The sequence below is a fragment of the Toxorhynchites rutilus genome, chromosome 1 (genome assembly GCF_029784135.1).
Source record: "Toxorhynchites rutilus septentrionalis strain SRP chromosome 1, ASM2978413v1, whole genome shotgun sequence".
In the NCBI taxonomy this organism is placed as follows: Eukaryota; Metazoa; Arthropoda; class Insecta; order Diptera; family Culicidae; genus Toxorhynchites; species Toxorhynchites rutilus.
This window is the reverse complement of record NC_073744.1, coordinates 50,298,495-50,311,839: the sequence shown is the minus strand read 5'-3', so window position 1 is coordinate 50,311,839 and position 13,345 is coordinate 50,298,495. Positions and strand designations below refer to the sequence as shown.

General features: G+C 39.8%; 1 protein-coding gene across 4 annotated transcripts in view; it reads right to left on the bottom strand.

The window, feature by feature from the left end:
• The window catches only part of LOC129767553 (cadherin-99C), a 442,929-nt gene that overhangs the window by 80,216 nt on the left and 349,368 nt on the right, over positions 1-13,345 (bottom strand). For all 4 annotated transcript variants that reach the window (XM_055768573.1, XM_055768599.1, XM_055768582.1 and 1 more), the window contains one exon: positions 5,709-5,897. In XM_055768573.1, the coding sequence (XP_055624548.1) occupies positions 5,709-5,897 (189 nt within the window). The remainder of the gene's footprint in view (positions 1-5,708; positions 5,898-13,345) is intronic.

The window sequence follows — 13,345 nt, the reverse complement described above, 5'->3', positions numbered from 1 at the left end:
TTTTTTTTAAATAATGAGCATTGTGAAAGAATGGACACATTTGATTGACAGTGAAATGATGGATGACATCAACTCAATGGCGTAATGTACGGCAACCTCTTCTGTTGGTCAGTTTTGGCCGTTTTTGGTCAGTCGATTGCTTCAAATGGTCCAGTTGTTGACAGTAGAAATCTGAATTAAGTGTTTGGCCAAACGGAAGTAACTCACGATAATTGATTCCTTCCAAGTCCCACCAAATACACTGTAGAACCTTCCTGACCGTTAGACTTGGTTTGGCCACCGTTTGAGCTGCTCCTCTACGCTGTTACCAAGATCGTTTCCGCACGATATTGTCATATGTGATCCATTTCTCTTGCCCAGTCACCATCCGAACTGGGTCGATCACATTCCGTTTGGCCAAGGCTTCGCAGATGGAATATTTCGATCCATCATATTTATTGGTGTTAATTTTTGTGATAACCAAACACCGAGCTTCTTTTCGAGTCCTGCTTTACGCAAATGGCTTAAAACTGTTTTATAGTCGATCTTTAGCTCCTGGGCGATGCAATAATACTACTAACTAACAACTACTAACAAATAATGGATTTCTTTTTCTTCAATCTGATACTGCTTAGAAAAAAATCTTATAAGATTCTAAATGAACTTCAGTCGTTAGTGATTCTTCATTCAGCTCTGGTGATTCGAGTAACGACATCCTTCATCAAATGAAACTGGACGGAGTAGATTCCATGAAGTGCCGTTTACAAATTTTGATAACGCTCTAACCATGTCAGGATTAGACGATGGAGTTCAGGTTTTGTTGAGAAAGCAAAACAAAAAAAAACTGTATTCATACGGTTTGTAGAACAGTTTGTTAACTTGCTTCTGCTTGCTTTTGATTTTGCTGAGAATCTACAGTGTTAGACATTTTTTAGAACTGGATCTGTTTACTAGTTTTTCGCAGTTTCAACTCATCGCTGAGATGTGATTCGGAGCCACACAGGTGTGATGAAAAAAGGTTGGCACGATCTCGATGGAGTGCTCATTATGATACTGTGAAACCAATTTTTGCGAACTACGATGGGCCAATAGGACTTCGGAAAGAAAAAGGAAAAGGACTTCGAATACTAGATAAAGTGCATGGTCCGTTCTTACAGCAGTGTGTGATTTCATAATTCTGTGTTGTCTGTACTTCTGGTGCAGTGTACTACGTCAAGTAGATCTATCTGTGAACTGCTGAACTATTTGTAAACCAAAGGTTTATCTCAAGGCAACGCTGTGGCCAAACTGAATGCATTGATAATTTTTTGTTCTGCTAAAAGGAATTGTCTCCGCCCAGAGAGGTATCTGTGCAGAGTTCCAGAAGTGAGATGAGAGCTACCCAATGATAATGATGAAAAGATGAGATCGAATATAGGCAAAGCTGACCTATACTGGTCAAAACGAACCAAGCACTATTTTTTTTCATAATTGAGTTATTTACACAACTGGATGCAGAAAATAATAATCTATCGACTGTAAAATGACCATGTCATTCGGGCATTTGAAAACAGCTCCAAAACGTAAATTCTGTGTAGCAGACTGTAAAAAAACGAAATTGCATTCAACCAAAGCGAACCATAAACCCACAATATGACATCGTACGATAGTGATCGTTTTCTCCAAGAAGGCAGGTTCGAATCTTTAACAGATTTTTTTTTGTTTCGGACAGCTCCTGCAATCAGATGTCATCAGGATCTGATAAGTAAGACAGCCAAAGGACTGCCATGAAATGTAGAAGTGCGTCAAGAGAGCTGATCTGCATTTTTCAAAATTGCGTTCAACCACAACTAACGTGTTATGCATTCTTGAGTCAGTTTATTTTCATTTATTAAGATATTGTTTTGTCAAAATCAGCAAGAGTGAGTCAATCTATATACCATTCATGAAATAAGTCAAGAGCCGTTACAAAATACTAATGTGTTGTGTAATGATATTATGTTAATAGCTAGCATGTACTTGGTTCGCTCTGGCTACAAAGAGAACAAAGTTTCGCGTGTCTAGCAACAACATAATTTATTTTTTTTCATTTTCCTAAAGCTTCTGAAACAGAAGTTGACGAAGATGTGTTCATAACACATGAGCGATAAAATGAAATATTTGATCAGATACAGTAAATTAGTGGGAGCCCAAATTTCAAATTGAATATCTCAAAATAATGTTTTTGGCGCTTGGTTCGTTTTGGCACAACCCCAACCAATTATACGGCTCCTACGGTCATTTGAATATTCTATAGCAGGGGTTTTCAGTTTTTTTTATGGCAGAGCCCTTTTCATAGCAAAAAAAAAATTGACGGAGCTCCTGCATTTTTTAATCAAAGAAACAAATCCTATTTGCATTCACATTACCCAACTGGGAACAACTTCATTTCGATTGCGCGTCGCAGTTACACTACATCTGATCTGGAGTAAACATGATAAATCACTGTATGCCGAGTGAAATTCGATTAAAGAATGTTTTTTTCAAGGCGGGGGTTTCAAGTGGGGGCATTTACTTTAACTCCGCGGAGCACCATTAGGAAACCCCTAGTCTATAGTAATCCATCTCGAATGTTCGCTCTAAACAATTACACGTTGTATAGCAGGTTTGTTTCCATCCGTTCCCCTTCTACGACAATTGGGTTATTATTGTTTATTTATTGTGATTGTTGTTCTGTGTTGTGATTCTTGTTTTCTGAATCACATCATCCTTTTTACAGCTGATAGTTTCTGGAGCGAATGGTAAGTGAATGAATATTGTTAAATGCATAATATACTAATTGTTGTTCCTTTCCAGGTACGGATTCAGGCCTATTTCAGTAGTGTGTGGTATAGTTTCAAATAATGTATGAAGTGTTCGGTTGGTTTTGTAACTGTAAAGCCTTTGTTTAAATTTCTGTGTAAATAAGGTGTAGAAAATTAAATTTGTGTTTTGCTCCCGATGTTGGCCGTGCTAGGAATAATCTAGTCGAAAAGACCATTCAAAAGGCTTTTGGATTCGCTATTAGGATAAGATAAGCATAAGGCGTGAGGCGTAAGATCTTACAATGAAATTAACAATGAAGGAGGAAAATAGGGGAGAAATGGCTTTGAGTTCAATTTTGAAATCAATTGAAAATAACGCGTGATCCGCGTCAATTGATTAGTCGCGTGAAGATTTTGTGATTTCTTGTTATAATAGATGAGTGTTTTGACTCGGTAAATTGGATTATTATAATCAGGTGATTTAGATACAGTGGTGTTCCTCTGAAGGTGGTACGCCATTCATCGATCCATTGACATTGCATATACCCTTGGCCTGCAGCGCTCTCCTGGACGGATTCAACCTACACGGTTTTTCGCAAATCAACACACATCTGAATAGGAATGGTCGACTGCTGGACTTTGTTCTGGCGAATGATCCTGCATTACCCATTTCTTCGGTTTCTTTGGCGGTTGATCCCCTGATTGATCTTGATGCTAATCACCCTGCTCTCGTCACGTCGATTAGCTTGCACACTCCGAACGTATTGGCCGCATAATCTGAACAATCATCTCTAAATTTCCGCCGGGCCAACTACGCTTTATTAAGTGATCAACTCGCCAATATTGACTGGAATTTCATAGAATCTACCGGTGGTGCCAATGTTGCAGTGGAGTACTTCTGTACAGCAGTAGTGGATGCAATTTATCGTGTTGTTCCTGCTCGACGACCACCACAAAATCCTCCTTGGTCCAATCGTCGCTTACGCGAGTTGAAGCGAAAACGATCAACCGCTCTGCGAAACTACAGTAACTGCCGGTCACCTTACCTCAAACGACAGTTCAATTTGGCCAGTCGTTGTTACCGTCAATGTAATCGTTATCTCTATAATCGGTACGTAAAACGAGCGGAGGCAAATCTGCGCACAAACCCTCGTGGATTTTGGGCATTTGTGAATACCAAACGAAAAGATGCTGGACTGCCTTGCTTTATGTTCCTTGGAAATAGCATGGCTAATAATGATCGTGAGAAATGCAGTTTGTTTGCGCGTCATTTTAAACGAGTTTTCAACAATTTCTCAACTTCCGCTATGCAAGTCGCAGAAGCTACAAGCGGGCTGCCTCGTGATGAATTCAATTTCGACATTCCTCACGTTACAGAAGAGATGATGAAGACAGCTATGCGTAAATTAACGCTCTCGTATGCCGCTGGTCCCGACGGAATACCCTCAGAAGTCCTGAAGCTTTGTGCCGATGTTCTTTGCTCTCCGCTAACAACGTTAATAAATCTCTCGATTCAGCAAAGTGAGTTTCTCACCCGTTGGAAATTTTCTTACATGTTTCCAGTGCACAAAAAAGGCGACAAACGCGATGTTGTTAATTACCGTGGCATCACGTCATTGTGCGCATGTTCTAAACTGTTCGAGATTATTGTAAATGAATCCCTATTTGCTTCATATTCAAAATTGCCGACGACTTTCGTGACCCACTGTGTCTCAGGTCTCTGTACTGTTCACTTGTTCGGTCAATATTGGAATCGAATTTAGTTGTATGGTGTCCCTATCACGCCAGATGGATCGCCCGTAGCTATACAGAGGAAGTTTATTAGATACGCCCTTCGATTTCTTGATTGGCACGACCCGCGAAACCTGCCACCCTACGAGGAACGTTGCCGACATTCAACCATTTGCAGTCAGACGCAAGATCGCTCAAGCTATATTTGCCGCTAAATTACTTGCAGGAGAAATTGACTGCCCTCCATTGCTGGCTCAACTGAATGTGTATGTTCCTGAAAGACCACTTCGCCAACGTGATTTTTTGCTGTTGGAACCACGAAGCAGAAATTATGGATTACATGAGCCCTTTCGTTCAATCTGCCATCTCTTCAACGACAATTTCGGTCTCTTCGACTTCAATATTTCTGCCAGCAATTTCCGACAACGGCTCCTTGATCTATTCCGTACTGCTGGCCATCAAAGATTAGTTTAAGTATTTATTCATTGAGACACCAATTGTCAGTTGAATTTTACGAATTAAACAAATAACCAGGAGTGATTGAAGGGGTGACACCCAAGATACCCGCCCCAGGTGTCTCCCGTTCACTCTACGCCACTGCCTTTATTGGTATTTCCTGATCAGTGTTACGGGGAATCATTATCAGACACTATTTTCGATCTACATATTCCCACTATTTTACATTCAACATCCCTGTTAGTAAGAATACTTCTTTGATGCGGAAACATTTTCAGAAAGTCTTCATTCTTCCCGAAAAGCTGGTGCGAATGTTGCTTAACGTAAACGAAACACGAAGCTCAATGCTGTCAAAGCGAATAAGTTTTTTCAAGTGATCTGTTATCAGGTACATTAACAAATGATTCGTTCCACATAGGGCTTCTTAATGTACGATTATGTTCGTTGGATCATGGATTAACTTTTTATAAACGAATATTGTATTTGAATGATTTTCAACTTCAGGTGAACATTGAACTTTCGTTCATGGACAATTCTATGGAATCTTGAAAAGTTTCATACCACGGTGAATCTTTTTTTTCTCGAAATATTTCATCGCTATTTCGCTCTCCTCCATGTTCCCGAGAATGCATCACATACATTCCAAAGGCTAATTTACTAAATTCCACCGCCGGGAAACCAACAGCAGTGCCCCATCATTCAAAATCTTGGCCTGTTCGCGCGGAACGGCAATGAATTAACTCCTACCACTCACAGTAGGTGTTGAGCAAGCATAATTACCTGTCCCTGGTGTGGATAGGCGATCGCGAATACACCGTACCCATCGGCCGCTGTCAGCGTGTTTGGCGAGATGTCCGATATGTTTTGCTGGGAGCCCTCGACGACGAAGTACTCCACCAGGCCGTTGACACCGGCGTCCTTGTCCAGCGCTTGGATGTTTTTAAAGATAGTCGTGCCAACCGGTGTCGACTGCAATGAGAAGAAAAAAAGCATACGAGAGGAAATTAATATAAACATAATAAATCATGGTCGTTTCTAATAATAGTGAGTACGAAAAGAACTGAAGAATTTCTTTGTGTATTTGTGTTTTTCTGAACTTTTTTCGACCAGACAGTTCTAGCTGCAGAACTGTGCTGCTGGTGGCAGAAATAAATTGCACAAAAGTGGACCCCATAGGGTTCTGCGAGACGTCCGAAATGAGCGAATCATCATCATCATCGTCATCACGGTCCTAGTCGTGGCTGCTGGAAGCCTTTTTCACTCAGCGCAACAACTGCCCCGCCGTGTGCCAGGGAATAGTCCTTGTCGGAAGACGGGTTCATCTTTACCAATTAATCATTCCGTGCCGCATAATTTCTTCGGGGGGTTATGCAAACAATTTTCCAACCCATCACTCGTCCGTTTAGTGATCGTCTGACGACGCGTCTGGAATGTTAAAGGCCAACCGATTGAAGTGGCTCATTTAGCGGGACCGGTGAAATGAGTATGACCTGGACGAACCGGAGCTTTGCCGGCTAAGGGCATTTAAGTTGATTAGCGCTGAAGAAACACAATTAGGTCGCACATTAATCTCCGTCAGGTTTTTCTCGACTACTGAAATCTATCAAGACGCACGAAACCACTATCGATTGGAATGATAGGACTGATCGAAATATTTGCGAAAATGTTCCAGTAGATTGCAGGCGACTGATTGTTTGACTCTTGATTGAAAGCCGTGAAGAATATTTGATTGATACAGATACAGAAGTTGCACGATCACATCTGTGGGAACGAGCAGCATCGGGACGGCTTGGTGTCCCACAAACGCGTTTTCCTTCTCCGATGTCAGTTTCTTTTCTTTTCCCCACCTCATCCGATGACAGCTTTGTAATCAGCGGGGCTTTCTCCATTAATCACTGGTTTGAATGGATGTCCTAATGAGGCTGCTGCAGACCTGTACAGGTCTGGATTACACTGACAGATGACTAGAGGTGATATAGCGAATGAAGCATGGTACACGTTGCTAGTTGCAGTGAACAGTCAACAATTGCCTCAGGAAAAGAAGAACCGATGATTCATAGGCTTCTGCACTGAATCAAGATCGGATCCATTCGTCTATACGAACAAGAGAGGCTTTGGCAACACACTTATTTGAGCATATCAACTCGTGCGCTATTTTTGAATAATGTAAAAATGTTTGAAACTTTTTCAACTGGAATGACCAAACCTAAAAGAATTTTTTAGCACATGTTTTAGCATCCTGATTTATTACATTAAGTGAGCCGAAAATTTATTTTTCGTTATCACATCCACGTTTTCTTACTAAGCGCACATTCATAGTTTCAGTACTTCTACCAAAACTCGACATTATCAGATTATTTTCAGACACAATTCTCGTGCAAGATTTTTCATCCACTTGCAAATAACATGTTTCTGCGTTACATGGAATACATATTTGATACAGAGAAATTGATAGAATGAAGACAGTCCTAAATCGGTCAATTCCTTTCTCGAGTTTTGCTCCTATCAATACATTCGGCGATCCATTTTTATTGGTATAGATAGAAGACGATATAGAAGTGCGTTTTGTCACATCAAAATCCATTTCCACTTTCGAACGAATATAAATTTCGTTACCGCAAACATCAAATGGACTCACAACGCTTATAAATGGGCCTGATCACGAATGCCACTTCACGGTGAAAACGAAATGAAGTGCATATAACATTTGCATACAAAGCATTTCGTTTTCACCGTGAAGTGAGGTTCGTGATCAGACCCAAGATTTGATTGTAGAACACATGCGAATTGAATTTTTCAAATTTTCCCATTTCCCTTCAGAGTTTTCCGAAAATTTTCAATTGCCATGTTTGGTTGGAATATTTTTGGTTGAAATATGTGCATTATTTTTATGGGATCCGCTCTTCTTTCCAGAGGAGAAAGGGGTGTCATACCATCATAGAAACATTTCTCGTACCAAAAAACTCTCACATTCCAAATTTGGCTTCATTTGCTTGATTAGTTCTCGAGTTATGCAGAAGCTTGTGTTTCATTTGTATGGGAGCCACCCTCTAGAGAGGGGGGAGGAGTGTCGAGCTACCATAGAAACGATTATCGATCCCTGAAACCTTTATATGCTAAGTTTGATTCCATTTGTTTGATTAGTTCTCGAGTTGTTCAGCAACCCCCTCTTTATAGAGGAGAAAGGAGTGTGAAACCACCATGAAAACATTTATTGGTCGCAAAAACCTCCATATGCCAAATTTGTTCCCATTTGCTTGATTAGTTCTCGAGTAATGCAGAAATTTGTATTTCATTTGTATGGCAGCCCCCCTTAGAGAGGGGGGAGGGGTCTCTAACTATCATAAGAACCTTCCGCGATCCCAAAAACCCCTACGTATAATTTTCATGCCGGTTGGTTCAGTAGTTTCCGAGTCCATAACAATTAGACGGACAGAAATCCATTTATATATGTATATATATATATATATATATATATATATATATATATATATATATATATATATATATATATATATATATATATATATATATATATATATATATATATATATATATATATATATATATATATATATATATATATATATATATATATATATATATATATATATATATATATATATATATATATTGATCAATATGAGCGAGCGAAACCAGATACATTTTCAAATAAGCACACATTAAAGCTTTGCGCATACTTTGCCACATACACGGCCCAGACCGAAAAGGTTATAGATTCTCGTTTATGTTCTCCTTTTTTACTCTTAGAAAGCACTTTCCAACTTCATTTCATAATGAGGTTTAATATTATCACGCATATACCCAACAGCACCAGTGGCTATGTGGATAGCGTGGTCGTGTAAAACAGCCTTTCATTTCAGCCGATCCCGTTGACATCGTTTGAATTTCTTTTTTGGGTACAATCCCAAGCTGACGTTTAGTCTGAGAGAAAGAGATGTCCGCTCTCATACATACAAACATTTTAAAACTTTCGAAAAAGGTGTTTTTATTTGTTCGTTTCACATTTCAGCACACAAAAAAAACTTTTTTGTGTGCCGAAGATGAAATGTATGCTGCCCACGAAAGTTTGGGTGTAGAGGTGTATGTTAACTGATGTTATGCATCTTAAGTAAGATGAACAATGGGGGTAAGCTGGACCAGCCGTTGAATCGAATAATCATCTTTTTGTATCACATATTCTTTTTTTTCGTTTTGCCTACGTTTTTTCTATGACATTTTATTCATACCATAACATACTATAAGATATTTTAATCATTTTTTAACAAAGATCAATTTTGTTAGCGCAAATATCAAACGGACTAAAAACGCTTATCACGATGTAATTGTAGACCATTTGGGAATTCAATTTTCCGAATTTTCCTATTTTCTTTCAGAATTTTCCAAAAATTTTCAATTGTTCTGTTTAGTTGTTAATATGGTTATTTGAAATATGTGTAATATTTTTATAGGACCCTCCTTCTCCTTCCATATAAACATTTCTTGTACTCTTAAATCCTCACATTCCAATTTTGGTTCCATTTGCTCTATTAATTCTCGAGTTATGCAGAAATTTGTGTTTTGTTTGTATGGGAGCACAACCGCCCCATCCTTTCAGAGGAGGGAGGCATATCAAACCATCAAAGAAATATTTCTCGTACCAAAAACTCTCAAATGCCAAGTTTGGCTCAATTTGCTTGATTAGTTCTCGAGTTATGCAGAACCCCATGTCCCCCCCCTCCCCCGCTTCTCCACAAAGAGAGAGGAGAGGAGTGCAGATAAGAAGAGAACATATATTAACTAAGTAAGTGTAACAAAAATGATCATCTAATTTCATTGAAGTCTCGCTTCAGCCAGCGAGTAGCCAACAGCCACACACAGAAATTTTACTTGACGCGAAGTCTGAGAGTGAAATAGCATCAGAGGCTCGAGAGTGTGCGGTGTGAATGAAAGATCTCACACCGCAGTGCACTTTTGATCTCTTTATAAAATTTTCGTTTTCAAATCCGAGGTGAAGGCTTGATGAAAAGGTGCACCGCGTTGGTTTGCATACCGTCAGGTGGATAGTGCTTGTAGATGATTGGATAGCATCCTTCATGTTCCCGTTGCATGAAAAGGCCCGTAAAATGATGTATTACGGTGTTATCGTAAACTCCGTACGACTCGTTGTTTAGCTTGGGTCATATCTTCTCAATAGACAATTGGCAGTGAAAATTGGCTCCAACAACTCAATTTCGTTTAAAAGCAGATCTGGAGTCGTTCAATGCAATGATTTGGGATCACTATTATTCTCGCTGTTTATCTTCGTGTATCTTGGAGCTGACGGTTGGGCTGATGATCGAAAACTGTACATTGAGCTCCACAGCATGGAAGTCATGGACTTCAAAATATGCTTGATAAAATTGCTGCATATTGTCGATAAGCTTTCATCGTAAGATAAACTTTTTACGATTCGGGCACATAATCGGGGATGAAGGAACAACACCAAGATCACTCTGAATACAGCCTTCTCATTCAGGTACATGTAAGAAGATATCATTGACTAGACTGGACATCGGTGGAGATTTGCGAGCAAAGTGAGTAGGGTTTCATTGACTCAGACACGCTGAAATGTTTGTAAGTGTTTCTGTTCAGCCGTATTTAGAGGCCGCTTCAATGATATGGGATCCTATACCCATAATTAATATTTACTACATTTTTGGACATCTTCATACATAACTTTAAATGAACCTGAAAGTATCATTAAAAGCGCTATCCACACATACATAATGGTATAGCATTTACACAAGCGTGATGCATGAGTTCATGTGTAATATATATGCCATAGCAATATAAGAACAGTAGAAGAAATCAAAATAAGCGACACTTTGCAAAAAAGCACGCAATCAAAGTTCCACGTGAAAAAACAGTTGTTTACTCAAAAACCTCTAGCTCTATACCGTTTTCACTTTCTTCGATTGCCGATTGACGTCCAAACTATTTCTATTTTTTTAAAAAAAGGACGGCACGATCATCTGTCATTCGTACAAAAATTAATTTAAATGTTCTGAAATTGTGATGTCTCTAGCTCATCGTGGAATCCTTGGGCAAAAACGAAAAATTGTAAGGGGTTGTATCTAGGACACGACCGCATATTTTCGACGTAGAACTACGCAATTATAAAGGGTGTGTCACCTCAAATTGCATCACGGAAAAAACGCTGTAGAAATTCGCCCAGTAGACCGATCCTTTTGAAAATTTTAGACAGTAAAATAAAAACTATTAAACAACTTTTGGCATTTTCTTTTTATTCATACTTCGAGCCCAAGCCCATATACTTGCACCTTCCTCTTTACCCCGTCCATAAGGTTCTTTACAACGTCAGGTTGTAGTTTTTTTTGAACAGAAATCCATTTTCTCTTGAAGTCCGCCTCCGATTTGACAACTTTTGGGTTCTTCCGGAGGGCCTGCTTCATAATCGCCCAATATTTCTCTATTGGGCGAAGCTCCGGCGCGTTGGGCGGGTTCATTTCCTTTGGCACGAAGGTGACCCCGTTGGCTTCGTACCACTCCAACACGTCCTTTGAATAGTGGCACGAAGCGAGATCCAGCCAGAAGATGGTCGGGCCCTCGTGCTGCTTCAATAGTGGTAGTAAACGCTTCTGTAGGCACTCCTTAAACCTTAAACCTGCCCGTTTACCGTGCCGGTCATCAAGAAGGGGGCGCTCCGCTTTCCGTAAGAGCAGATCGCTTGCCACACCATGTACTTTTTGGCAAACTTGGATAGTTTCTGCTTTCGAATCTCCTCCGGAACGCTGAATTTATCCTCTGCGGAGAAGAACAACAGGCCCGGCAGCTGACGAAAGTCTGCTTTGACGTAGGTTTCGTCGTCCATTACCAGGCAATGCGGCTTCGTCAGCATTTCGGTGTACAGCTTCCGGGCTCGCGTCTTCCCCACCATGTTTTGCCTTTTGTCGCGGTTAGGAGCCTTCTGAACCTTGTATGTACGCAGGACCTCCCGCTGCTTGGTCCGCTGGACGAATGAACTTGACAAATTCAGCTTATTGGCGACATCCCGGACCGAACTTCTCGGATCACGTCTAAACTGCTTAACTACGCGCTTGTGATCTTTTTCACTGACGGAGCATCCATTTTTGCCGTTCTTCACCTTCCGGTCGATGGTTAGGTTCTCGAAGTATCGTTTTAGTACTCTGCTGACCGTGGATTGGACGATTCCCAGCATCTTACCGATGTCCCGATGTGACAACTCCGGATTCTCGAAATGAGTGCACAGGATTAATTCACGACGCTCTTTTTCGTTCGACGACATTTTTTCAAATTTACGATAAATTGACAGTGAAGCATGGCCAACGTGATCTATACACTCTTATCCGATTATAAGCGAAAGCTGAAGATATAATTCCTAAAAATTAAATTTCTACAGCGTTTTTTCCGTGATGCAATTTGATGTGACACACCCTTTATTATGCAATCCACTTGTTTACCACTTCGAATATTATTTTAGCATGCATCGAAATTTTTGTAATAGATTATGTTCTTCGTTTCAAATGAATTTGATGAATGTTCTTTTACGTTTGATATGATGCCTAGGACTACCAAAACATGTGAACGGAAAAATTGTCAAACGATCATTGTATTTTACATTTCCCTCTGAAATTATTCCACATCATCATTGCACATCAAATGACGATTTTCCCAGGCTTCTTAGTTAAAAAGTGCGTTTTAGGGAAACATATTCCGATCTGCACAACGACAAGCGAGTACAAATGTACTTAACACCAAAGAAAATCCCGACCTGTATGTATTGGCAAAGCGGATTCCCCCAGGCACGTTAATTTAGTAGTCCGTGTTAGGGAAACACAGCTCAGTGGGGAAAAAATACCTCCGACTTGCATGTTTTGACAAAGCGGATTCCCCCAGGTACATTGATTTTGATGGCCGTGTTAGGGAAACACAGCTCGGTGGGAACAAAAATATCCCCGACTTGAATGTATATTTGCAAAGCGGGTTTTCACAGGTGCATCGATTTTGAAGTCTGTGTTGGGGAAACCGTAAATCGGGCAATCAAAACTTGGTAGTTAGGGCGTTTAGATAACGCTTCACATTTTACAGTTATTCAATTGTTCATCTCATGAAAAATAACATTTTATTAATTGTGATAGACACGTAGAAATATTTCCTATCAATTGATGCAAACATCTTTCCCATCTGTTAAGAAATGTTCGAATTATAAGCATTCGAAATACGGGTAGGGCTAGAACACAAATCGGCAGAACAAATGTATGGGAAAAAGGAAGTTCTTCCAGTTTTCATGAATTTAAACTGTTTAGAGATTAACGAATTGTAATGTATAGCATATCAAACAAATCTTAGAGAATTTCCGATTTGATTGGTATGCCAATCATCAGAATTCGTTC